Source organism: Urocampus carinirostris, chromosome 8 (assembly GCF_059441175.1).
Source record: "Urocampus carinirostris isolate Australia breed hairy pipefish chromosome 8, RoL_Ucar_1.0, whole genome shotgun sequence".
Classification (NCBI taxonomy): Eukaryota; Metazoa; Chordata; class Actinopteri; order Syngnathiformes; family Syngnathidae; genus Urocampus; species Urocampus carinirostris.
The window spans coordinates 29071594-29096954 of record NC_142356.1 but is presented as its reverse complement, the minus strand read 5'-3'; the positions used below and the strand labels follow the sequence as shown (position 1 = coordinate 29096954).

Here is a 25361-nt window from a genome sequence, read left to right as displayed (position 1 = left end):
GTTTAATATCTCATGCATCCATTCAATATGGTTGGTGAAAAGTGTAAAGAAGAGGCGAGCCGTTTGTTTTGCAACGAAAGTGGAATAAGAAAGCTTGATAAGGTTGAGAAAATGGTCGCAGCGCTTTTTTTCGGCCACTTTTTACCACGAAGGATGACCTCTTGAAGCGCATCTTCCAAAAGTAAGTTAAACTCAACTTGATTTATCTTTATAGAGCATAAGATTTTATGAAATGTTTATTATTTAGTACAAAACAATACAGGTTACTTATACAAGCCTTTAACATACTTAGATAAACCTTAAACAAACAAAATGTAGCACTGAAGCAACTTACAAACAATTTCAACTAACGAACAATTGTCTCGTTCGTTAGTAAATACAGATTTTATGCATAAAATAATGTACTATTTTCTCACAATATATATTTTACGAATTTGGGAATTCCTTTAAAGGTATTTATTCAAAAAGGTTATTTTTACTGAAGGAAAAATGATGTATTTGTGTTATGAATATGTGGTTATGTTATTGGTAACTTTAATAGAGTTGATTATCAATATCGTTTAAGAAATGTGGTATCAAACATCTGTATTCTAAAGGATGAATTGAATTCCCATTTCGTCTATGAAGAAGGTAATTAATCTCAGGCTGTAATTGTGTGTGTGGGCATATGCGTCTGTGTGTTATTGTAATTGGCTGCCGGCATGCTCTGGAGGCTATAAATAGATTCATCAAGGTGGTCCTCTGTGCTTGTTAAATATTAACAAGAACCTCAGCCACTCATTAAATATAATGTTCTCCTGTGTGATTTGTCCAATGCACAACTTTACTTGGTTCTCCATTATTGAATCGACCTGCTCAGGTGGTCTATTTTAATGGGGGTGCATTATTTAGCAGCTATCTGACCGGCGGGACCAAAAGGCAGAGGACCAACAAGAAGAGATGAATAAATGAGAAGGTGAAAGTGATACACAGAGTATGTCAAGGTTAGATTGAGCCAAAATAACAACATAATCCAGTTAGCCTCGATGAATAATTAGAAGCTAAAGCGAGGAACACGACCTCATTAGAAAAAACTAAGTTAAATTAATAACAAAAGTATCTATCTAGCTAGGTACCATCTGCAAATTACTACAATTAATGCACAATTTTGATGGATACTAAGCAGGGCCGTGCAGTCAGAGGAAGGCAATATAAAATTTAAAAATATATAAATAGACATGTTTATTCAGTGTCAAAGTTTATTCTTGTCTAACTAAATTTTTTTTTTCTAAAATCACAAAATTTTCACATTACATATGTTGCTCTGTGACTGACTGGCAACCAGTTCAGGGTAACCCCTGCCCACTGCCCGAAGTCAGCTGGGGTGGGCTCCAGCACCCCCTGGACCCTGGTGAGAATAAACGGCGTGGAGAAGGGATGTATACACAATCAGTATGTAAAGTATTACCATGCAGATGCAGAATGAGGCACGCAAATCTTTTTCCACGTGGCAGAGGGCGATAGTAAGAACAAGGATTCTGATATGGCGCAAACCTAAACCGAAAACAATACAATTAGTGAAAGTATTAGCAAGATAACATCAACTACAATGAATGTTCACAATCAAACTTTACCTATTCACAACTTCAATGGATACTAACCAGTGATGTGCAGTCAGATGAGGCTGTGCTGTCCAATTTGTTATATTTATTCAATGCTTAAGTTATCTCTTGTTTAACTTCGAAATTTCTGATTTTCTACATTAAAATATGAATACTATTAATTAGTGATAAAAAAAGCGGTGCAGATAATGGATGGATGGATGGATGGATTACTTACCTATTGATGCTTTTATTCAAAATGTGCAGCACATGCTACTTTTGTAATCCAACGTAAGACAATAAAATGTTTTTTTTTCTATCAACAAATTTTATGTTGCGTTCCTGCTCCAAATCAAATGATGAATATGTCATAGATTCATTTATATATCTCACTGATACTAACAATAGTAAGTTACGCCAATATGGTAGCTTAAGCTAACTTAAAAACATTAACTCTGTTCATTATGCTAAACGAGGCAGCCTGCATCGTTTGTTTGTTTTTATTTGAAAAACAACGAGGAGAAGAAAGGAGTAAAGTTTGTCAATGTTTATTGAAGGAACAAAATCATGCGAACGCAACACATCCATGAAAAAGATCGACAAGCCTGACTGAGTCCGTGACTCCTCTTCCCACCCCGCTAACGCGGTTTACCCGTCGGTGCGTATAACGTGGAAGAGCGTGACGTTGTAGAGCACCTGGTGTCCATTGTTCCAGGTGTACAGCGCCCTCTCTCTGGGATTGTAGTCCATCATGCTGATGTGCGAGTAGAGGTTGTGGAAGGGCACGTCCGTGTACTCGTACGTGGACGTGTTGGTGTTGTAGGCGAAGTGAACCTTGGCTCCGGCCAGGTGTGAGTTGGTGACGTAGAGGACCCCGCAGATCATGAAGGCCTCGCCTGCACTGCGTTTCGGGAAGCCTGTGGACCAACTACGGAGGACGTCCAGGGAGCGGGGACAAAGGCGGCTCACCTAGGGGCAGAGGCGATGTAGTTACAATCTTCTTATTGATTATTTGAAGAAATGCTAGAGTTCAGCACACTTAGGAAAGCTAAAGTTACTCAGTTCACCACAGCTCTGAGTAATGCTATTGGATGCCAGGTAAAAAAATGGACTAAACAGTCTCATTGTCCAATCATATCCAATAGTTAATAATACATTTTGAACATGTCAAAAGCATTTGGTTGCCTTTTATATAATTAAAACAGGGGTAGAATTTTTCATAATATTGAAATGTGTCAGTGCACTTACAGTCATGATTGAGAGTTCTTCATTTATAACCTTTTATTATTTTGGCCATTTGTATCTCCTTTGCCCACTTAGTCATAATTAATGCACTTAATGATTATTTTTTCATTTGAATGTAATTATTTACATAATGACATTGTCACGGTCGCCATGACGACCAGTATGCCACGCCCCCGAACTCAAGCTGAAGCAGATCAGCTGATTGCTGTTCTGCTACTTAAGGCTGGATTTTGGGTTTGGCGGGTGCTGGTTCATTACTTAATACTCATTATTCACAATCCCGGTCTGTTATGCCTTGTCCTGTTTTAGTCTGTTATGCCTTGTCCTGTTGAGTTCGTGCCGGAGGAACTCTGTATTGTTCTGTTTTGCCTCGGAGTATTGGGCGACTTTTATTTTATTAAATAAAACCTATGGATCGTCAACGCATTTGAGTTCTCCCTTCATGCCTCCTGCCTCCGTTTTGGTCCGGTCCCCTTCCACGCCACCACGCTCTCGTGACAGAATGAACCCGCCAACAAATAGAACTCAGCGAACGATCCCAGCGCGACTTGGGAGAGCTGGAGAGCGCAGTTCGGCAGGCGCCTACTGAGTTGGCCTTCCCTGCCCGTTCGAACCACGGCCCCGCCCGTCGTGGCCCTTGCTGTGCCTCGAATGGGGTCCCGGGAAGAATTGACGCCTGCCTGTTCGACTCTCATGCCTGCCTGCCCGACTCCCGTGCCGATTGCCTGCTATTCCGTCTCCCCTGCGTGCCAGCCCGACTCCGACTCTGCTGCCCGTCGGGCCGACACCGACTCTGCTGCCCGTCGGGCCGACTCCGACTCTGCTGCCCGTCGGGCCGACTCCGACTCTGCTGCCCGTCGGGCCGACTCCGACTCTGCTGCCCGTCGGGCCGACTCCGACTCTGCTGCCCGTCGGGCCGACTCCGACTCCGCTGCCCGTCGGGCCGACTCCGATTCCGCTGCCCGTCGGGCCGACTCCGATTCCGCTGCCCGTCGGGCCGACTCCGACTCCGCTGCCTGCCAGCCCGACTCCGCTCCTCCTGTTTTGCCGGTTCTGATTTTGACTCTCTCATGTCTTGCCTGTTTTGATTTTGACCCTCTCATGTCTTGCCTGTTTTGATTTTGACCCTCTCATGTCTTGCCTGTTCTGATTCCGCCTGTCCTGTCTGAATCGCCACTTCTGAACCTGAACCCCTGAGCCTGACTCTTCTGAATCTGACCCCCCTGAGTGCGACTCTTCTGAATATGACCCCCCTGAGTGTGACTCTTCTGAATCTGACCACCCTGAGTGCGACTCTTCTGAATCTGACCCCCCTGAGTGCGACTCTTCTGAATCTGACCCCCCTGAGTGCGACTCTTCTGAATCGGCCTGACCTGAGTGCGACTCTTCTGCATCGGCCTGACCTGAGTGCGACTCTTCTGCATCGGCCTGACCTGAGTGCGACTCTTCTGCATCGGCCTGTCCTGAGTGCGACTCTTCTGCATCGGCCTGTCCTGAGTGCGACTCTTCTGCATCGGCCTGTCCTGAGTGCGACTCTTCTGCATCGGCCTGTCCTGAGTGCGACTCTTCTGCATCGGCCTGTCCTGTTTATCTGTCCTGTTCTCGTCGGTTCTGCCTTTGCCTGTCATCCCCTGTCCAGTTGGCCACCAGACCCCCCCTGCCGAGCGCCGATTCCGATCCGCCCGACGCAGATGGCGCCTGCCTCTCCCCGTTCCTGCGTGTTCGGAGGAGGGAGCAGGGTTGCCCCAATCGCGATCGTCAACATTCCGGGGCGCGAGGTAGTAATTTTTTCTTTTTTTTTGGGACCTCGGGAGCTGTCCCTTAAGAGGGGGGCTCTGTCACGGTCGCCATGACGACCAGTATGCCACGCCCCCGAACTCAAGCTGAAGCAGATCAGCTGATTGCTGTTCTGCTACTTAAGGCTGGATTTTGGGTTTGGCGGGTGCTGGTTCATTACTTAATACTCATTATTCACAATCCCGGTCTGTTATGCCTTGTCCTGTTTTAGTCTGTTATGCCTTGTCCTGATGAGTTCGTGCCGGAGGAACTCTGTATTGTTCTGTTTTGCCTCGGAGTATTGGGCGACTTTTATTTTATTAAATAAAACCTATGGATCGTCAACGCATTTGAGTTCTCCCTTCATGCCTCCTGCCTCCGTTCTGGTCCGGTCCCCTTCCACGCCACCACGCTCTCGTGACAGACATATCCATTCCTTCAGTTGTTATTCAGTCTCCACAACGTTTCAAGTGGTGTTTTTAGTTTGAAGTTAGGGGGAGGCCTTGAGTTTATCAGTACTTGCCTGACCCGTTCACGAAAAAGGGCTGGTGTCGGTTTCATTTTTGTCATAGCCCGCACTCCTTGTATAAAAATGACTCTCAGCCATTTTGATAATGCGTTTGTGAAACCATACAGCCTTGTTCTGTACATCACATTGCCCAATTTGACAAAAATCTTAGCTGAACTGCTCAACTCCAGTGCTTGTTTAACAGAATGTTTCAACAAACATGCTGAGGGAGAAATTTTATTCATCTTTCATATTGTACAAAATAACCCGCCAAACTGTTTTTTGTTTATTTGGTAAAACAACCCCCTTAAATCAGTACCTTTTGTTTCAACCCTGTAAAAATGTTTGCCCATTTTTAACAAATTATTATTTTTTAATTTTAACAACCCAACAATTTTTGTCATTTTCTACAATACAACATAGGAAGTCGAATGAGCCACGCAAAACATTGGTCCATGGTTACCCAAAGAGTATATATTTATTACTATTGTTCTCCCTCACCCCTTTTTTTCCATTGCTTACCAAAAATAATTTTCAATGTTAACGGGTGCTTGGAAGAAAAGAATAATACTACAGGGTAAATCACAAAAAAAAAGACCACAACCACTGGCAAGATAATTACACTGATTAATACCAACAGTTAAAGTATAAAAGATAAAAACTAATTAAAAACATACATTGATGATTTCAATAAATACATGCAATTTGTTTTATTGTACCACAATGTTTCCAGCGTTGGGTATGGATGTGTAAACAGCCCACAAGCCCGTCTCGTCGGCCATGAGGTCGATGTCAGAGGATCCCCCCCAGCTGTATGGAAAGGTGTTGTTGTAGCCGGCACCGCTAAGGCTGCGCTGCAGCAGCACACTGCGGGAGCGGAAGTGGTATTGCACCTACAATACACAATTGATCTTTATGATATTATTCTAGGTAAGCGATTGATCCAACTCTCCTGGTGCTCAAGGCCCCTAATGAGGATTTAGGCTTCTGCATTGACGTTGTTATCCAAATATTTGTCAACACTTAAATATATACACCCCAAAATAACCCTCTCTTCTCAAAACTCTTCTCAAAAGTCTATACAAGTGTAGTGTATTCTCTTTGGCCTACCAAAATGTTGCTCTGGTGCTTGTTGTAATAGAGCGAGCCGTTGTAGACCACGTGTCCTGTGCCGGCCCAGGCATGCGGCAGCAGATGCTGAACAAAGTTCTGGCCCTTGGTGAAGTCGGCCATGGTGCGATACTCCAGTACGCGACGGCCACGGTAGAAGCCGTCCATGGACCACACCTTAATCGCAAGCACATTTCAGACACCATTTGATTTGTTTGTAAGCACTATGATGTATCTGGTGTGTGGGGCTGAGCCTGGAGGCAAATGAATTCTCTCACTGGTCAGATGACACGGGAAGAGAACGCTGTCGTAGCTGCTAGTTTTCGTCAAACACCAGCCCCTACAGCTAAAGCTGAGCTAGAAATTTAGATGTTTCGTTGCATTGAAAAGAACATAGTCAATTAAATGGGACTTTGAGGAAAGTCAGGACAGCGCAAAGAACTGGTGAGCACCAGCAGGTGCTTTGTGGATTGTAGAAGCGACTTGAACTGCGTAGAGAAAGCAACAGCCAGGTTGCAGGTCCGTCCTACTACTACGACTAGGCTAGCATATCTCTTAAGTCACACCTGCTGAACCTGTATCTCACCAACGCCAGATCCATTTCCGTTGGCACTCGTGGGAAACCCCTAAAATCTGGACAGATGTATTTTAATCATCACAGGGACCCGGCTAAACTCAAGGTTACCCGATGCTAGAGTGCGGCTACCCAGCCGCTTTCTAAATCGCTTTCTTGCACAGAAAGAAGAGGCCGTCCAATTTCTGTTTTTATCTGTAAATCTGTAGGTATTATTATGTGACTATCGTTACTTTTCGTCGCTAAGGACGTCATCTCGAGGTAAGTTTGATTCTTGGGGCTTTTATGAAGGTGTGACGCTACTCCGTGAATTTTAACTTTTTGCAAGTGGTTCTGGTCCCCATTGACCGTGGTACATACTGTTGGTGTTTTTCAATGTTTTCCCAGAAAATCACTTTGACCCATCACTGGTGAGCTATGGTATGTTTTAAACCGGTCCGCAAGCTACCAAGTGTTCTTTGATGGCTGGCACCAGGTTGGTGACATCTGGTTTTGAGAGACTCATGTACGGTGGGGCTCTTGCCAACTTCATCACTGAGTCACCAGGAAGAGCAACAGGGGGCGGAAGTTGAACCCGCTTTCCCAGCACCTGCTAATGCTTCTTCACTGTTGTGTTTCTATTCCTGTGTGACTCTAAAGGAAAACTTCCACGAGCGCAGGGTCAAGGCAGCAAAATAAATCACACCTTGCACGGGCCAGACGGTTGCCCTGACAACCGCATTCATTGCCTCACTTCATATACAGTGCACGTGTGTATACTCACGCACAAACACATGTAAAATGGAGGAGCCCATATTTATTTGTAGTGGAAAAAAGAAGACTTAATTAAAGACCTTAAACCCCGAATTCAAATAAGGCACAGCCAGTCAGATGCTGAACTCAATTTGTGATGTTGTGCATCACAACACACAGAGTAGTAATCTTGAAAAGAAAAATGTAAAATAAAGGAAAACAAAGATCAATATGACAAAAATCATATTTACCATGTCGAAAAAGAAACCCAGAAGGATTGCTGTTGGGAAATGCTAATCACTCTATTGACAAGTGTCTGGATCAATAAGAAGAGCAGCTTCAATTGACAGGGTGTCAGCTGCGTTCATGTCCTGGGTAGTTTTGCAAAAATAACAAAAGAAGGCCAATTCACAATTAGACTACACTTTGTATATAAAATGAAGGCTATCTAACAATATCAGATGGATTACTTTTGAGAGCAACCAGGAGACTTTTTACTTTTGATAGTCCACATCCTTTCTTATTTCCTGCATTGTTGTTCCTTTTCTATTATTGATTCTATTGCTGCCATGACCATTCATTTTCCCCTCTGGTACAAAAAAACTCTCTTTTAGTTGTTTCAACTGCATACTAAACGCCATATCCGAGGACTGGTATGGAAGAAAATATACTGTACATCTTAACCGGGACAAGAGTTTAGGTTTTAGTACGGTAGTGCTCGGTGTAAAAAAGAAAAATAAGAACCAAATTACAGTTAAAATATTTCAACCCATCCGTACAATTTAAATATTTGGGCATAATTTACCTTCATTCTTTATGCTAAATTCATTAATAATAATGTTTACCCCTAAAAATAATCTTTAGAATACACTTGTATGGACCCTTGCGTTTTAGGACCAATTATAATTTTCTTTTACTCATTTAAAATTGTCTTCATTTTAATTTGTAAGGCAGTTCTAATTACAACCTGTATAAATGGTGCTCTTGGAAGATAGATCTCTTGTTGGTGATATGAATGAGTGGAGAGGTGTTGTGAGAAGATAGTGGGATGTTTGAACACGTTCAAAGGGACCGATCCATCGAACCATACCATATATTCTAAGACAAAACTCCCAAACCGGCTGCCCAGACAATATGTAATTTTTCAGTGCATTTTATTTCACTGTGTGATCTTAGATGATTTGATTACATTTATGAGATAAGAATAATGCCAGAGCCTGTGTCATATATCAACAAATACAGTATACAACTTTAATACAGTATCCCACTCCTTACCGCAATTACTCGTTGAGGCTCATTCTAACCTTTATATTTTCATAAATAATGGTTTCAAAACAAGGTGCAAGCAGAGTTATCTTGTTAAAATGTCACAAAAAATGCAAACGAGGATACTGAGGTATTTACCTTTGGTTGCAGACTGCGCTGGGCAGAGAGAAGTGCGCTGTGCAAATTGCTGTGTGCTTGGCTGGGTTTTCTGGCTGTTTACAGTTTTTCTGTGGGTTTCCGTCATAAAGTGTTTCAACAGTGAACCCAAATTATTTAACGAGTTTCCATTTGAATGATTCCTTAGCCACTTACACCCCAAACAGGATTTGTTGGTGCGACACCTTGACTGGAAACTGTAGTGGAGAGTATGCTCTTTACATACTTGACCAAACCATTACGCTGTTGGTGCTTTGTCAGCTGTGCACAGACTAGACCTGAACATGTGCTTATTAGAATTAGGTAGCATGATTTCATCTCCCAGCCATATATACTCATAAAAAGAGCTATATACGGCTTGCGAGCCATAGGTTCCCGATCCTTGCACTAAGGAGGTGTTAAATAATACACACTGTTGCTTTAAAAAATAATAACAACCCTATATTCACCAGCTCCAGCTTGTTGTGTGATTTTGTAAAAGACTCCTTTAAATAATGTAACTCCCAAAAACAGACAACATTTGGATGACACGTGACCACCATTTTACCTCCTGCTTCAGTTGTCAGTTATACACTGAACATACGTACGCGCACAATCACGCACAAACGCACGCAAGTCAGAGTTGAGGGTAAGACTCACCCTGCTGTCAGAGCTCGGAATCATAGCGTCAGTCATCCAGGAGCCAAAGCGGGACCCCGACGCTCGCACCGTGATGGGACCGTTGACGGCTGTCAGCCGACCGCAACCTGTCCGCCCGCAATGTGGAAATAGGACATGCTTTTATTTTGGAAGATAGATAGCAAGGAGCCTCCACATTAGGTACCCCAAAAAGTACAAAACCAATTTTTCTTTTTAATTCAAATAGCACAACCTCACACGTGGAGAGGTGGATTTAGTTTTCTCTAAAATACAGTTTTAATTACAAATTGAAAAAACCACCAAAAAACCCACCAAAATTATATGAAAATTTTAACTACTTCACGTAATACATAAATAGCTGACATAAATGTACATTTATTCTAATAAATTTTGCCATTTATTAATTTAGGTATTACTTTTTGTGTTTATTTTGTCGTGTAGTTTTTGTGTATTTTGTCATGATTTTGTCTTGTATTTTGTCATGTATTATGTTGGGGATTTTGTCCTGTATTTCATGGTACATTTTTTAATGATTTTTTCCTGATTTTTTTTGTGTATTTGGTCATGTATTTTGTCATGTAGTCTGCGGTGTTTTTTTTTATGTGAATCTTTTAATAACAATGACAAAAACAACAACAACAACAATAATAATAATGATAATAATAAGAATAATATGAATACTGTACATTATATTTTAAAGCGCGTTTCAGGACATCCAAGGTCTCTGCACACAGAATACAAAACAACAATAAAGCCATAACAGAACAAACAGGAAATAGTGCAGTCCAAATTTTGTCGTGTATTTTGTCATGTATTTGGTCTTCCATTTTATGGTCAATTTTGTCATGTATTTTGTTATATATTTTATCGTATACAGTATTTTGTTGTTTTTTTTTGTTGTGTATTTCTTGTGTATTGCCATGTATTTTGTTGTGGGGTTTATCCAGTATTTCTTTGTGTATTTTGTTGTTTATTTCGTCGTGTATATTGTCATGTATTTTGTCGTGTAGTTTGTCGTGTATTTTTTCGTGTATTTTGCTTATATTTTGTCATGAATTTTGTCATTTAATTCGTCCAAACATAATGTTTTTTAAATGAGTGGGCAGGTGAAACAGGCTGAGCTTTTTGCCAATCAACTGCAATGTGTTTCAACTAATAGTTCAAAATCTATTAGTTCACCTACACAACATAATACATCTCAATGTATAGGACAAAATATACAACAGAATGCAAATCAACAACAATATACGACACAAAATATTGAAATAAACTAATGACAAAATGCATAAATAATAATAAAATAATTAGTAAATTTAATTTATGTCCTATACTTAATTATTACGTTATTCACATGTTTATTTGTTTATGCCATATACTTGTAGGTAGTTATTTGTGTATACATTTACATATGGCTGGATCAGTCCTCGATAAATGTGTGAATGACAAATGTGAAAAGTGAAATCAGCCCTGAGTAGCGGACCTAGTTTGTTCATGCAGCTGTGCAGTCTGGTCTCAAGCAGCACGACTCTCCTTTGCAACTCCTCGTAGTCGTACGCTCCAACTTCCTCCTGAATGGACGTCAAGACTGTGGACAGGTTGTGCAGTTCGCTTCGCAGGGCGCCCAACGTCTGAACTTCCGATCTGTACTGATCGGCCGTTGACAGGAGGGGCTGCAATTGAGTCACCTGGCCTTTCAGCTCCTGAACAAAAACAACATGTCGGTTAGATGACGATCATATCAAATTAACATTATTAGAGCGGTTTTGAATCAAGTCAAATCAAAATGTATTTGTTAAGCACTTGTCAGTACAGGTAAGATCGGGCCTTAAAAAATACAGCCTGACCTGACTCAGACTAACAGGTATTAAAGCCTGAACCAGCCAGAGCCTGACCAATTTACTTGATTTGCAAGACAGCACTCAAAGTAATCCCAAAATTGTATATTGTATTTGTGAGGACTCAGGAAGAGGAGAGGTGATTTATGAATGATTGATTGATTGACATTTACCATTTTTTTCCCGGCTCATCATCATATGCAAGATTACAAAAGTTGAAAATCAACAGCATTGATTAACAATTGACAGAACACAAGGAAAACAAAGTGCAGGCATGAAAAAGCCGGAGCGTATCTGGGTCCAGTCCCCTTTTCACATAATCAATGTCTAATATATAAAATAACATAACAGATAACAAATTACTGGTGTGGTGTATATAATAAAGTGTCCTTAAAAAGTTAAAAGTAGATTTTCTTTTTCTGTATTAAGTATGTGTTAACAATGCCTATGCCAATGCCCATTTTTTTACCACATCTATCTGCTTTTACCTTACTTTTATCATCCATGTTCCAGCCACAGAGCGAATTACAGTGGAGGAAAGGAGGCGTAAAGAATGGAGTCGAGGAAAGTGATTTCCCGCGTGTGCACACAGTTTACTTTCATTTTAGAATGAAAACGAGGAAAGTTAAAGGAATGTTTCAAATAGAGTCTAAACAGCAATCTTGACCCCAAAAAAGATGAAAAAGGAAGAGTTTATTCGAGCGCGTCTAAGAAAGTCACCGCACTTTTCACGCGCAACAAAAGGCTGTTAAATCAAACTAAATAAAAATGATCAAATAAAATCCATATTAAAAAGTGGGCCTTAAGCCTCCTCATAAAAATATCAACGGTCCCTACAGTCCTGATTTCTTCTGGCAGACCGTTTCATAGGGGAGGACCAAGTGGCTGAATGCTGCTTCACCATAGCCATAACCATTTGGTCCTCACCCTTGGAACAGTCAACAAACTGCTGCCAGTGGACCTCGAGGATCAAGAGGGCTGATATGACAAAGCAGAGAGATAAGATTGCTTAACACCATTAAGACATTTAAACACTAGTGAAAGCGCCATAAAAGTTCTAACCAGAAATTCCTTGAAAAATAAAATCGACAAATATAGGGGACGAAACCACTCTGATGGTTGTTTCTCGAAAGAAACCGTATGAGCGGATAATCTTCTCACACTTGGTGGGTTAAAATGGTTTATTTTTTGGTTGTTGTCTGGACTGAATTGGTGCTTCAACGGTAGTCGGATTAGGTATGGGTGAAAAAAGCGTTTCTATTTTCCCCCCTCACGTCTGGCTTGGTTCTTTTGTGAGAGACTCTGCAGCTGTGACAATCCCAATGGTGAAGCTAAGCTCTTGCGAGGACAGCGCTCGCTTCGGGTTCAAACACAGCAAGTCAGAGAAAATGGCTGAAAAACTGTGAATGTGAAAAACTGAGTGAGACAAAATCAGAATCATACGATTACAAATCTGTTTGTTTTTTAAATTTGATACGTTTTGAATGGGGCAGCACGGCAGCGCAGTGGTTAGGGCGTCCGCGGCACAGTTCTGTGTGGAGTTTGCATGTTCTCCCCAGGCTTGCGTGGGTTTCCTCCGAGCACTCCGGTTTTCCCCACATTCTAAAATCATGCATGTCAGGTTCATTGGCCGGTCCAAATTGTCCCTTGTTGTGAATGAGCGGGTGAGTTGTCTGTCTCTGTGTGTCCTGCGACTGGCTGACAACCAGTTCAGGGTGTCCCCTGCAGACTACCTGAAGATAGCTGGGATGGGCTCCAGCACCCCCGCGACCCTACTGAGGATAAGCGGTGCAGATAACGGACGAACGGAAGTTTTGAATGTATGAACAGTACAAAAACGACAGCTTTTATTTGAAAAAGAGGACTTACAGAGACACTTCGCCACTTTGCGCTTCGGTTATCGCTGCTTCACTCCTATTCGAGTGAAAAAATGCTCAATTAAAATTCTTTTTTTTTTTTTAACCCTCATGTTTTGTTAAGACTTGGCACCACTAACCATTGATAGTGTGTCAATTTTGACTTGGGGTCTTACTCAATCCTGACCGCCAAAAAGAAAGAAGCAACGCCGGACATAGTTAATACAACATCCTAACAAACATTATATGCATCCATAATCATTCATTCCAATTGTAATTTGATTTTGTAGCCCCCAAGAAACATCAATTATCAGATTTTTACAACCTCAGAACAGGTCACTTGAGACCCTAACACCACACAGTTATAAAAAAATCCAACAGATGCACTACAGCCAAGATTCAAGCAGATTGGCCAGCAACTCAAGAAATCTTGGATACCGATTGGCCAATTCATATCGCCCAAGTATCTTTCATACCCCCGCTCTGCTTTCCTCTCTGCATCTCTGCATTCTCTGTATAGATCACAGTGAGAGTGTGTTCTTGCGGTGTGTTTCAATTTCAAACGTTTTTGAAGTCCTTGGTCATGCCGTCTAAACGCTCTCTATCTTCTGGTGCATTTACCACACTGAAGAAAAAGCAAAAAATACTGACAATACAATACAGTGGTACCTAAACTTACGAATTTTTCTACATACGAAAGTTTCAGGTTACAAAGTACCTGAACGGGAAAATATCTATCACCTATGTTTATCTTGCCATATAGTCAGTATTTTTGCTTTATTTGTTGAGGTAGTTTAAGATTTCGCTGCAAAAAAAATAAAAACCGGTAAATAAAATAAAGTAAAAATCTAACTCGGAATTTTGCTGTTTTTAATTATTGTTGTCTCATTTTACAAGAAATACCCTGAACAAGTTAGAACATAGCTATGAAACTGTTCCACTTGCTGATAATGTTTGCACACTTTAACTACTATTTTTCTTATTTTTCTAGAAAAAAAGATAAAAATGTTTTAAAACTTGAAAAACATACATGGTAAAATCCAAAATGACAGCAAATTTACTGACCGATATAATCAACCTGTATAACCTCCGTAGATTCGTTGACCAAAAAAAAAACCTTCCTGGCAATTAAGGCAATATGATAGTTAAAGATTCAAAATGTCAGAACCAGAACAGATACAGGAACCAATCACGTGACGTTCTCACACAAGCCTTTTATTTTATGGGAAATGGGGAGTCATGCACGTTAGGAAGCTGGTCTGGCGTGGAAGGACAGGAAGCCAGAGACCGACAAGACAGAGATATCGAACAAATGGGGTCGATACCGGACAGGAAGGGACAGACAAGATAGATAACGGATCAGGATATCAAAAATTAACAGGAAAAACTAGACGGGAACAAAAACTGGAGAAAAGAATAAACAGGACAAAAACAGACAGAAACTAAACTGGAACCCGAAATTAAACAGGACAACAATAAACGGAAACAATACCGGACTGGAGATATCACAGGAAAACAGGACAGAGTCAGAACCCATGTCTTGTGGGGCAGAAGTTCGTTTGACGAGCTGACACTGAAGCAAGAGATCGCTGAGCTTTATATAAACAGAAAGTCAATCTCTCAATGAGCCGCAGCTGGCACCACACGGGCGCGGCTAATTGGGCACCACGGCAACCGTGACACACACGGGCACGGCCAATTGGGCGCCATGGCAACCATGACACAAAAACAACATAAAACTGGTGCCGGGAATTATATTTTAAACATTTCCGAGGGACAGTTTAATGAAAATATGCAGTGGTTTTGAAAGGTCGAAAAAAGCCGAACAATGGAACTGAATTAACAATCACTAACGAGACACACTAAGACAACATGGGGGCTGGAGTAGCAGTTCGTAGGCTGACACAAGGGGGGAGAGAAAACAAGACAGCGGTGGACACAAAATGAGAAGAAGGAAGCTCACGACAGAACCCTAGCCAATTATTTTTTATATTCACTCCCATTTCGTGTACTATTCCATTTTACGTCACTTGAAGTATTGCATCTTATTTCTGCAAGGAGGTGCGAAAGAGTCGCAAAACCAAATGCGGAGGCGGCTAAATGGAAAAGGCCCCAAAGGTCCCATCTGGCGGGCATGGGATAATCCCGTAGGACTCCCGTCGTGTGCAACTCAGCCGATGAGTTGTGCAACAAGACTGCTTTATTTTTCATGACGACTACAGAGAGTTGGCTGCGGGGATTTCATAAGTGGGGCTGAATCGAGGCCAAGTGGATTGGGACAGAGATGTTTAGGGGTCTCCGTGGACTCGTTATACAGGTCTGTCTTTTGCCTGCGTTCCTCTTTGGTGATGCTTATTTGCCTTGATTGATATGGAGGGTAGTGATGCAGATCAGCATCTTGGTTGTCACCATTAAGTATCTCCAAACCATGGCCTGGGGGCTCTCAGCTGATTTTTACAGCCCCTGTCCCAGAGCATATACAGTGAGACCTCGCTACTTCGCGTTTCCACGTTCGTAGGTTCAGAGCTTCGCGGGTCTAAAAAATAATAATAATAAAATAAAATGATAAAAAAATATATGAATTATTTTTTTTTTCAAGCATTTTTGAAGGGGCGTCGCTACTTCATGGATTTTCACTTTTCGCGGGTGGTTTTGGTCCCCATTAATCGCGATAACCGAGGGATTACTGAGATTAACTTGTCAAAAAAATACTGGTGAGGTGAAACGGGTTGAATGTGACAAAGGAGCAATGGGATGTAACTATTTGATGTAACTTTTTATCCAAACCAGAATATGTAACGCCTCAGTATTTCTAGTGGGTTGCACCACACTCCCAGTCAAGTGTGAGGTGTGTCGTTTAAGGTGTTCTCAAAAACTTAAAAGTAGAATATTTTCTCACCTACAGTATCTGCTCTTATCTTTCTTTGAGGAAAGCTGTTCGTTCCACGAAATGGGAGAAAATGGGACGTCGGAGAATTACTTTATGCTCGTCACCGCAGTGTTTGTTAGTGTAGCATGACAATGGTGAAAGTGAGCAAAGGCCTGTTCCAAGTACACGCCAAACGGCAAACCAAACCTCCAAAAAGATGAGAAAAAAGCGCTCATTTTAGTGTGTCTAGGAAAAGCACGTTCTTGCATGTGCAACAAGAGTTTGGCACAGGCTGCAATGATGACACCAGCCAGAAGATGGTGTCAGTGAGTAAGAAAGTTACAAATCCCGTAGAACACCTTTGAGTGTGTTGCTTTTGCTTTTTCAACATATCTTTGGCTTCAGCCAACTCCCTTTGGGATCTTATTTATGTATTTCATACTTGTATCGTATAGCTGAATTTTGTATGAATTATTCAATTGTTTCCTTTAGTTAATTAGTGATTGATGCTATTTTTTGTGTGTGCTGTGCTTAAGAAAAGCCGCAAACAATAATGTTTTGCCTGTCTTGAGTTTGTTTGGGATGGGTTTTAATTTTCTTAATGAAAAATTCATAAAAACTGAGTAAAAAAAGAGGGCTGGGCAAAATATCAATTTTAGGTATTAGTGCCAATACCAGCCTTGTTTTGTAAATTGCTATTTACTATTTATTTAATATGCACAATACATTATCAGTATTAAAGAGCAATATTTTCTTGGGATTTGAAGGTATTCATACGAATATCTGTCTTTCTTTGCTCGTAATAAGGAATTTTATGGAGTAGCGGTATGTGTATGTGGTATTGGTATCAATCAATACTCAAAATTTGTATGGATTTTGGTCTTTAAAAAAGCGATGGTGAACATTCTGATTAAAAATCATATTTGATTTGTATCAAAGCAAAAGGGATTAGGTGTTAGGAATTTTGAAAGATATATATTTTTTAATAAAATTAATTATCTTTGTAAAATTGGAAACTAAATTTACATAATGCTATTTGCTATTTTATAATTTATAAAACCCTGAGATTTAGGTGTGGCTTTGCAAATTATGACAAAAAATACACAGTTCAAGACATGCAGTCGTATAAAAACGTTTTGCCTCTAAACACTTCTTATAGCTTCCAATAAAGGACTGTTTTCTGGTTGAAGGTATTTTTGACCATTCTTCTATCAGATATTGATATAATTTCTCTGTTGGGGCGCCCAATTTAATACATCTGCCTAACTTGATTTAAATACTTATTGCACTTCCTGTAAATCCTACTTCACTTGTTTGTTTATCTGTTATATGATATATTTAAATGAAACTGCTGATCAAAACAACCAATGTTTCATAAAGAAAAATCTTTAAAACGATCAGGGGTGCCAAAACGTTATCGTTTGTAATCAAACCATGAGAGAAGAGGAATCAATTTGTCGCTGTCTGTGAATCTGAATTCTCGATTTATTAATTTGCAGGTGTTAGAATAGCGGGGAAACTGACAGTAAATCATGCATTATATTAGATTGATATTTCAGAAAAGGCACACATCTTTTTAAAAAAGGGCACAAAAAAGTTAAGAATGTGCACAAAAACAACTTCAACTTTACCCCACAAAAAGTCTATTGGATGCTCTAAAGGTCATGTGGTAGTATTGCCTCCATAACAACAAAAATAATGAAATAAACAAGACGAAAATGCTAAATATCTTTCTGATGAAAACTTGCACATTTTAATATTGGTGCCGTCAAAATGTTTCAGTAGTGCAGTAGTTAGCACATTTGCTTAAGACGCGAAAGGTCACGGTTTGAGACCGGGTGGAAACTTATATTGGCCTGGAGAGGAATGGGCGCCACCAGGATGTACTTACCCAACATAGAACATAGGAAATGATGTCCTTACGACCGTAGTGGTTAAGGGATCCAATCAACCAAATTGTGAAAACCACAAAAGTATCCATCCATCCATTATCTGCACCGCCTATCCTCACTAGGGTCCCAGCTATGTTTTTGAAATGTGGGAGGAAACCGGAGTGCTCGGAGAAAACCCACGCAAGCACGGGCAGAACATGCAAACTCCACACAGGAAAGTTCGATCTCATGACCTCAGAACTGTGCCGCACACACACAAACCACTGCGCTGCCGTGATTCCCTCCACAATTGTATGCTCTATAAAATAAGTTCATTGAAGACAATTATCGATTATCGATTATTAATTATATATATATATATATATATATATATATATATATATATATATATATATATATATATATATATATATATATATATATATATATATATATATATATATATATATATATATATATATATATATATATATATATATATATATACAGCGCATCCGGAAAGTATTCACAGCGCTTCACTTTTTCCACATTTTGTTATGTTACAGCCTCATTCCAAATTCTATTAAAATAATCTCTTATCTCAAAATTCTACAAAAAATACTCCATTATGACAATGTGAAAAAGTTTTTTTTATACTATTTTTGAATTTATTAAAAATAGAAAACTAAGAAATCACATTTACATAAGTATTCACAGCCTTTGCTTAATACTTTGTTGATCCACCTTTGGCAGCAAATACAGCCTCAAGTCTTTTCGAAAATGATCCCACAAGTTTAGCACACCTATCTTTAGGCAGTTTTGCCCATTCTTCTTTGCAATAAGTCTCAAGCTCAATCAGGTTGGATGGGAGACGTTTGTGCACAGCCATTTTCAGATCTCTCCAGAGATGTTTGATCGGATTCAAGTCTGGACTCTGGCTGGGCCACTCCAGGACATTCACGGAGTGGTTCTGAAGCCAATCTTTTGAGATCTTGGCTGTGTGCTTTGGGTCGTTGTCCTGCTGAAAAATGAACATTCGCTCCAGCCTGAGGTCAAGAGCGCTCTGGACCAGGTTTTCATCCAGGATATCTCTATATATTGCTGCATTCATTTTTCCTTCTATCCTGACTAGTCTGCCAGTTCCTGCTGCTGAAAAACATCCCCACAGCATGATGCTGCCACCACCATGCTTCACTGTAGGGATGGTATTGGCCTGGTGATGAGCGGTGCCTGGTTTCCTCCAAACATGGCACCTGGCATTCACACCTCAGAGTTCAACCTTTGTCTCATCAGACCAGAGAATTTTGTTTCTGATGGTCTGAGAGTCATTCAGGTGCTTTTTGGCAAATTCCAGACGGGCTTCCATGTTCCTTTTACTAAGGAGTGGCTTTCGTCTGGCCACTCTACCATACAGGCCTGATTGGTGGATTGCTGCAGAGATGGTTGTCCTTCTGGAAGGCTCTACTCTCTCCACAGAAGAACGCTGGAGCTCTGACAGAGTGAGCATCAGGTTCTTGGTCACCTCCCTGACTAAGGCCCTTCTTCCCCGATCGCTCAGTTTAGAAGGCCGGCCAGCTCTAGGAAGAGTCCTGATGGTTCCAAATGTCTTCCATTTACGAATAATGGAGGCCACTGTGCTCATTGGGACCTTCAAAGCAGCAGAGATTTTTCTGTATCCTTCCCCAGATTTGTGCCTCAAGACAATCCTGTCTCGCAGGTCTACAGACAGTTCTTTTGAATTCATGCTTGATGTTTGTGCTCTGACATGCACACTCAACTGTGGGACCTTATATAGACAGGTGTGTGCCTTTCCAAATCATGTCCAATCAACTAAATTTACTGCAGGTGGACTCCAATTAAGCTGTAGAAAGATCTCAAGGATGATCAGTGGAAAAAAGATGCACTCGAGCTCAATTTTGAGCTTCATGGCAAAGGCTGTGAATACTTATGTAAATGTGATTTCTTAGTTTTTTATTTTTAATAAATTCCAAAAAAGTAAAAAAAACAACTTTTTCACATTGTCATAATGGAGTACTTTGTGTAGAATTTTGAGATAAGAGATTAAATTAATACAATTTGGAATGAGGCTGTATACATAACAAAATGTGGAAAAAGTGAAGCGCTGTGAATACTTTCCGGATGCACTGTATATATATATATGATGAGATGAGATATATATATATATATATATATATATATATATATATATATATATATATATATATATATATATATATCTCATCTCATCTCATCAGCCGTACCGCTTATCCTCATTAGGGTCACGGGGGGGCTGGAGCCCATCCTCGCCATCTCCGGGCAGTGGGCAGGGGACACCCTGAACTGGTTCCCAGCCAATCGCAGGGCACACAGGGACAGACAACTCATTCGCTCATTCACACCTAGGGACAATTTGGACCGGCCAATTCACCTGAAATGCATGTTTTTGGAACGTGGGAGGAAACCGGAGTGCCCGGAGAAAACCCACGCAAGCACGGGGAGAACATACAAACTCCGCACAGGAAGTCTGGAGCTGGATTTGAACCCACGACAGGTTCCCATGACATGAACTGTGCCGCACAAGCGCTAACCACTGCGCCGCCGTGCTGCCCTAGAAGAATCACATATATATATATATATATATATATATATATATATATATATATATATATATATATATATATATATATATATATATATATATATATATATATATATATATATATATATATATATATATATATATATATATATATATATATATATATATATATATACTGGACTGTCTCAGAAAATTAGAATATTGTGATAAAGTTCTTTATTTTCTGTAATGCAATTAAAAAAACAAAAATGTCATGCATTCTGGATTCATTACACATCAACTGAACTATTTCAAGCCTTTTATTATTTTAATATTGCTGAATTTGGCTTACAGCTTAAGAAAACTCAAAAATCCTATCTCAAAATATTAGAATATCATGAAAAACTATACAAGTAGGCTATTCAACTAATCACCTGAATCATCTAATTAACTCGAAACACCTTGCGAGGGTTTCCTGAGCCTTAAAAACACTCAGCTTGGTTCAGTAAACTAAATCACTGCTGATCTGACTGCTGTCCAGAGGACCATCATTGATACCCTCCATCAGGAGGGTAAGACACAAAAAGAAATTTCTCAAAGAGCAGGCTGTTCACAGAGTGCAGTTTCAAAGCATATCCACAAAAAGTCTGTTGGAAGGGAAAAATGTGGCCGGAAACGCTGCACAACCAAGAGAGATGACCGCAGCCTTAACAAAATTGTGAAGAAGAGCCGCTTCCAGAATTTGAGGGAGCTTCAAAGACAGTGGGCTGAAGCTGGAGTCCAGGTATCAAAAGCCACAGTTCACAGACGTGTCCGGGAAATGGGCTAAAAGTAGCCGTATTCCCATGGTCAAGCCACTACTGAACTCAAGACAACGGAAGAAGCGTCTGACTTGGGCTATGGAGAAGAAGCACTGGACAGTTGCAGAGTGGTCCAAAGTCCTCTTTTCAGACGAAAGCAAGTTTTGCATTTCATTTGGAAGTCAAGGCGCCAGAGTCTGGAGAAAGGCTGGAGAAGAGCAAAATCCAAGTTGCTTGAAATCCAGTGTGAAGTTCCCACAGTCAGCAATGGTTTGGGGAGCCATGTCAGCTGCTGGTGTTGGTCCACTGTGTTTCATCAAGTCCAGAGTAAATGCAACTGTGCACCAAGAGATTTTAGAGCACTACATGCTTCCATCTGCTGAAAAGCTCTATGGAGATGAGGATTTCATTTTCCAGCATGATCTGGCACCTGCCCACAGTGCCAAAACCACCAGTAACTGGTGCACTGACCATGGCATCACTGTCCTTGATTGGCCTGCTAATTCCCCTGACCTGAACCCCATCGAGAATTTGTGGGGTATAGTTAAGAAGAAGATGAAAGACACCAGACCTACAAATGCAAATGAGCTGAAGGCCGCTATCGAAGCATCCTGGGCATCAATAACACCTCAGCAATGCCACAGGCTGATTGCCTCCATGCCACGCCGGATTGATGCAGTAATCCGTGCAAAAGGATTCCCAACCAAGTACTGAGTGCATCAATGGACATTTTCAAATGTTTGATTTAGTTTTGCTGTTATAAAATTATTTTTTTTACTTGGTCTGAGGAAGTATTCTAATATTTTGAGATAGGATTTTTGAGTTTTTTTCAGCTGTAAGCCAAAATCAGAAATATTCAAATAATAAAAGGCTTGAAATAGTTCAGTTGATGTGTAATGAATCCAGAATGTATGACATTTTTGTTTTTTTAATTGCATTACAGAAAATAAAGAACTTTATGACAATATTCTAATTTTCTGAGACAGTCCAGTATATATATATATATATATATATATATGAAAGGCTACTGTACCAAATATTAACATTCATTCTCTCAAGTAGTCAAATACCTATTAGTAGCTTTATCACACAAATACATCGTTAAAAAATCATGCATTGTGATTTCTGGATTTTTATCTTTAGTTTATCTCTCTCTCAGTAGACATGCACATACGATGAAAATTTCAGACCCCCCAAGGATTTCTAACTGGGAGAAATAGCAAAATACCAGGGTGCTCAAATACTTATTTCCTTCACTGTGTATTAGGAATGTTTTAAGCCATTTGAAAAAACGTCTACTCCTCACATTGGCATGTGAAAGTGTTGCAACAATACTCAATAACTTAAATAATCAATAACCACATGCTATTTTTAGCAGCAGTTCGGGCTGGGTAGGAAGTTAGGGTGTAGGTTTCCTCTCCGCAGGGGTTCCGGATGAAAGGAAGGAATTAGAAAAGGTTGGCCAGAGGCGCAGTCAGACGAAAGATGAGCAAGAAGAGGAGGCATTAGCAAGTAAAATCTTGTGTTCTATTTTTTTCTTCCCACACTCTTTGAATTTAATCACAGGCTGCTGTAGGACTTCGACAAAGTGTCGGAGCACGTAGATCGATTTTTTTCCCCTATGTGGAGGTGCTATTTGTTGATAAAGATGTCGAGCCGTTTCCTCGCATCGTCAGGCAAAGGGAGAACAATTTCCTTCATTGAATCTGTGGTTAAATTAGTGCTTTTGCTGTAAGTCGATTCAACCTGATAAAGGCCGACTTTTTTTAAGTATCAAATACAGGTTGGTCACCAGGAGACTAGCATTCATTTTTGCCGCTATCCACAGACTATTTCGATACAAAACCCATAACGGGTATTTTTCAGCACAAGAAAATGACATGACCTTGGAGTAAATTGAGTTCTCATTAAGAAGGTTAGCTATTCAAACAAGACATTTAGATGGGCAAAGCTTGTAATCTGCATTCACCCTAGGCGATTCACTCCAATCATCTTTTGAAATTGCTTTTTTTTAATTTGTCATATCAAATCACATTTATTTCTTCTACTCACAAAATGTCTTACAGAACTGCACAGGTTAGAATTACACTATCTCCTGTCGCTCACTTTGCCCACACATCACACCTGACCTTATCTGTTCTAGCAAAATTTTTAATCATCTTATTGTATGTTTTTACTGTTAACTGAAGACTTGGATTTGTTCGAATATTGAAATGTGCCACTGCCTATGTAGTCATGAGTGTATACATTTCCCATTCATCCGTTTTCTGCTTTATCCTCACTAGGGCGTTGCTGGAGCCCATCCTGAACTGGTTGCCGTCCAGTAGCAGGGCACACAAACACAAAAGACTCACTCATTTATCTACACCTAAAGACAATTTGGACTGGCCAACTAACCTTACATGCATGTTTTTGGAATGTCGGAGAAAGCCACGCAGGCATGGGAAGAACATGCCATGGTTGCTGGATTTGTACCATTAAGTATCTCCAAACCATGGCCTGGGGGCTCTCAGCTGATTTTTACAGCCCCTGTCCCAGAGCATATACAGTGGGACCTTGCTACTTCGCGCTTCCACATTCGCGGGTTCAGAGCTTCGCGGGTCTAAAAAAATAATAATGATAAAATAAAATAATTAAAAAAAAAAAAAACCTTTTCATACGACTGCATGTCTTGTTTTTTTTAAGCATTTTTGAAGGGGCGTCGCTACTTCGTGGTTCCACGTTCGCGGGTTCAGAGCTTCGCAGGTCTAAAAAAAAAAGAATAATAAAATAATAAAAAAATATATAGATTTTTTTTTAAATTTTCAAACCATTTTTGAAGGGGAGTCGCTAATTCGTGGATTTTCACTTTTCGCGGGTGGTTTTGGTCCCCATTAACCGTGATAACTGAGGGATTACTGTATAACTTGTCAAAAAAATACTGGTGAGGTGAAACGGGTTGAATGTTACAAAGGAGCAATGGGATGTAACTATTTGATGTAACTTTTAATCCCAACCAGAATATGTAAAGCCTCATTGTTTCTAGTGGATTGCACCACACTCCTAGTTAAAGGTGGGGTGTTTTGTTTAAGGTGTTCTCAAAAAGTTAAAAGTAGAATATTTTCTGCCCTAGAGTATCTGCTTTCATCTTACTTTTAGCAACGTTGTTCGTTCCCCGAAATGGGCGGAAATGGGGGGTCGGAGGATTACTTTATGCTTGTCACCGCAGTGTTTGTTAGTGTAGCATGACAATGGTGAAAGTGAGAAAAGGCCTGTTCCAAGTACACGCCAAACCGCAAACCAAACCTCCAAAAAGATGAGAAAAAAGAGCTAATTTTAGCGTGTCTAGGAAAAGCACGTACTTGCATGTGCAACAAGAGTTTGGCACAGGCTGCAATGATGACACCAGCCAGAAGATGGTGTCAGTGAGTAAGAAAGTGCTGGATTTGAACCCTGGACATCCTCACCATGGGGCTGCGCGCTAACCACCCAGATGCCTTGCCACCCGTTTTTATTTATTTCAATCATAAAAAAAATGTTTAGTAACTTTTTGTTGGTTTGATGTCTCAATGCTTTCATTCATTTAGTTGTTATACAGGCTCTACACTGTTCCAAATGATATCTGGTTTTCTGACAGCAAGGACTGGATGACTAGCACTGGATTTTGTTAGACCACCTACGGAATCCAGCAAGATTTAGTCCAAACCGGATTAGGTTGAGAATGGGGTTTGGGGGATTTCACACTCATTCAAAAGTCTGTTCTACTCAAACCATGCCCATTTCCTGATAAAACTATCAAAACTTTTTATAAAGGATAGACAGCTCTGTTCTTTATTCACAAGTCTTGATTATATTATTTTATTTGTTTTGTTGTAATAAAAACCTAAATGTTGTTTTCTTCACTGTATATTATATTTTCATCATAAACATTTTAGAAGTGGACAAGCCTTGGATTTATATGTATTTATTTTTTCAGAAGAATATATA

At 40.3% G+C, this 25361-nt stretch overlaps 1 protein-coding gene across 1 annotated transcript in view; it reads right to left on the bottom strand.

Moving 5' to 3' along the window:
- Positions 1-2112: 2112 nt before the first annotated feature.
- LOC148361536 (noelin-2-like) overlaps positions 2113-25361 on the bottom strand; it is a 39175-nt gene continuing 15926 nt past the window's right edge. The window contains exons 4-8 of the mRNA XM_088342238.1: positions 11067-11286; positions 9587-9693; positions 6220-6396; positions 5829-6002; positions 2113-2549 (exon numbers count right to left, since the gene is read on the bottom strand). Coding sequence (XP_088198364.1) covers positions 2229-2549; positions 5829-6002; positions 6220-6396; positions 9587-9693; positions 11067-11286 — 999 coding nt within the window. The 3' untranslated portion in view covers positions 2113-2228. The remainder of the gene's footprint in view (positions 2550-5828; positions 6003-6219; positions 6397-9586; positions 9694-11066; positions 11287-25361) is intronic.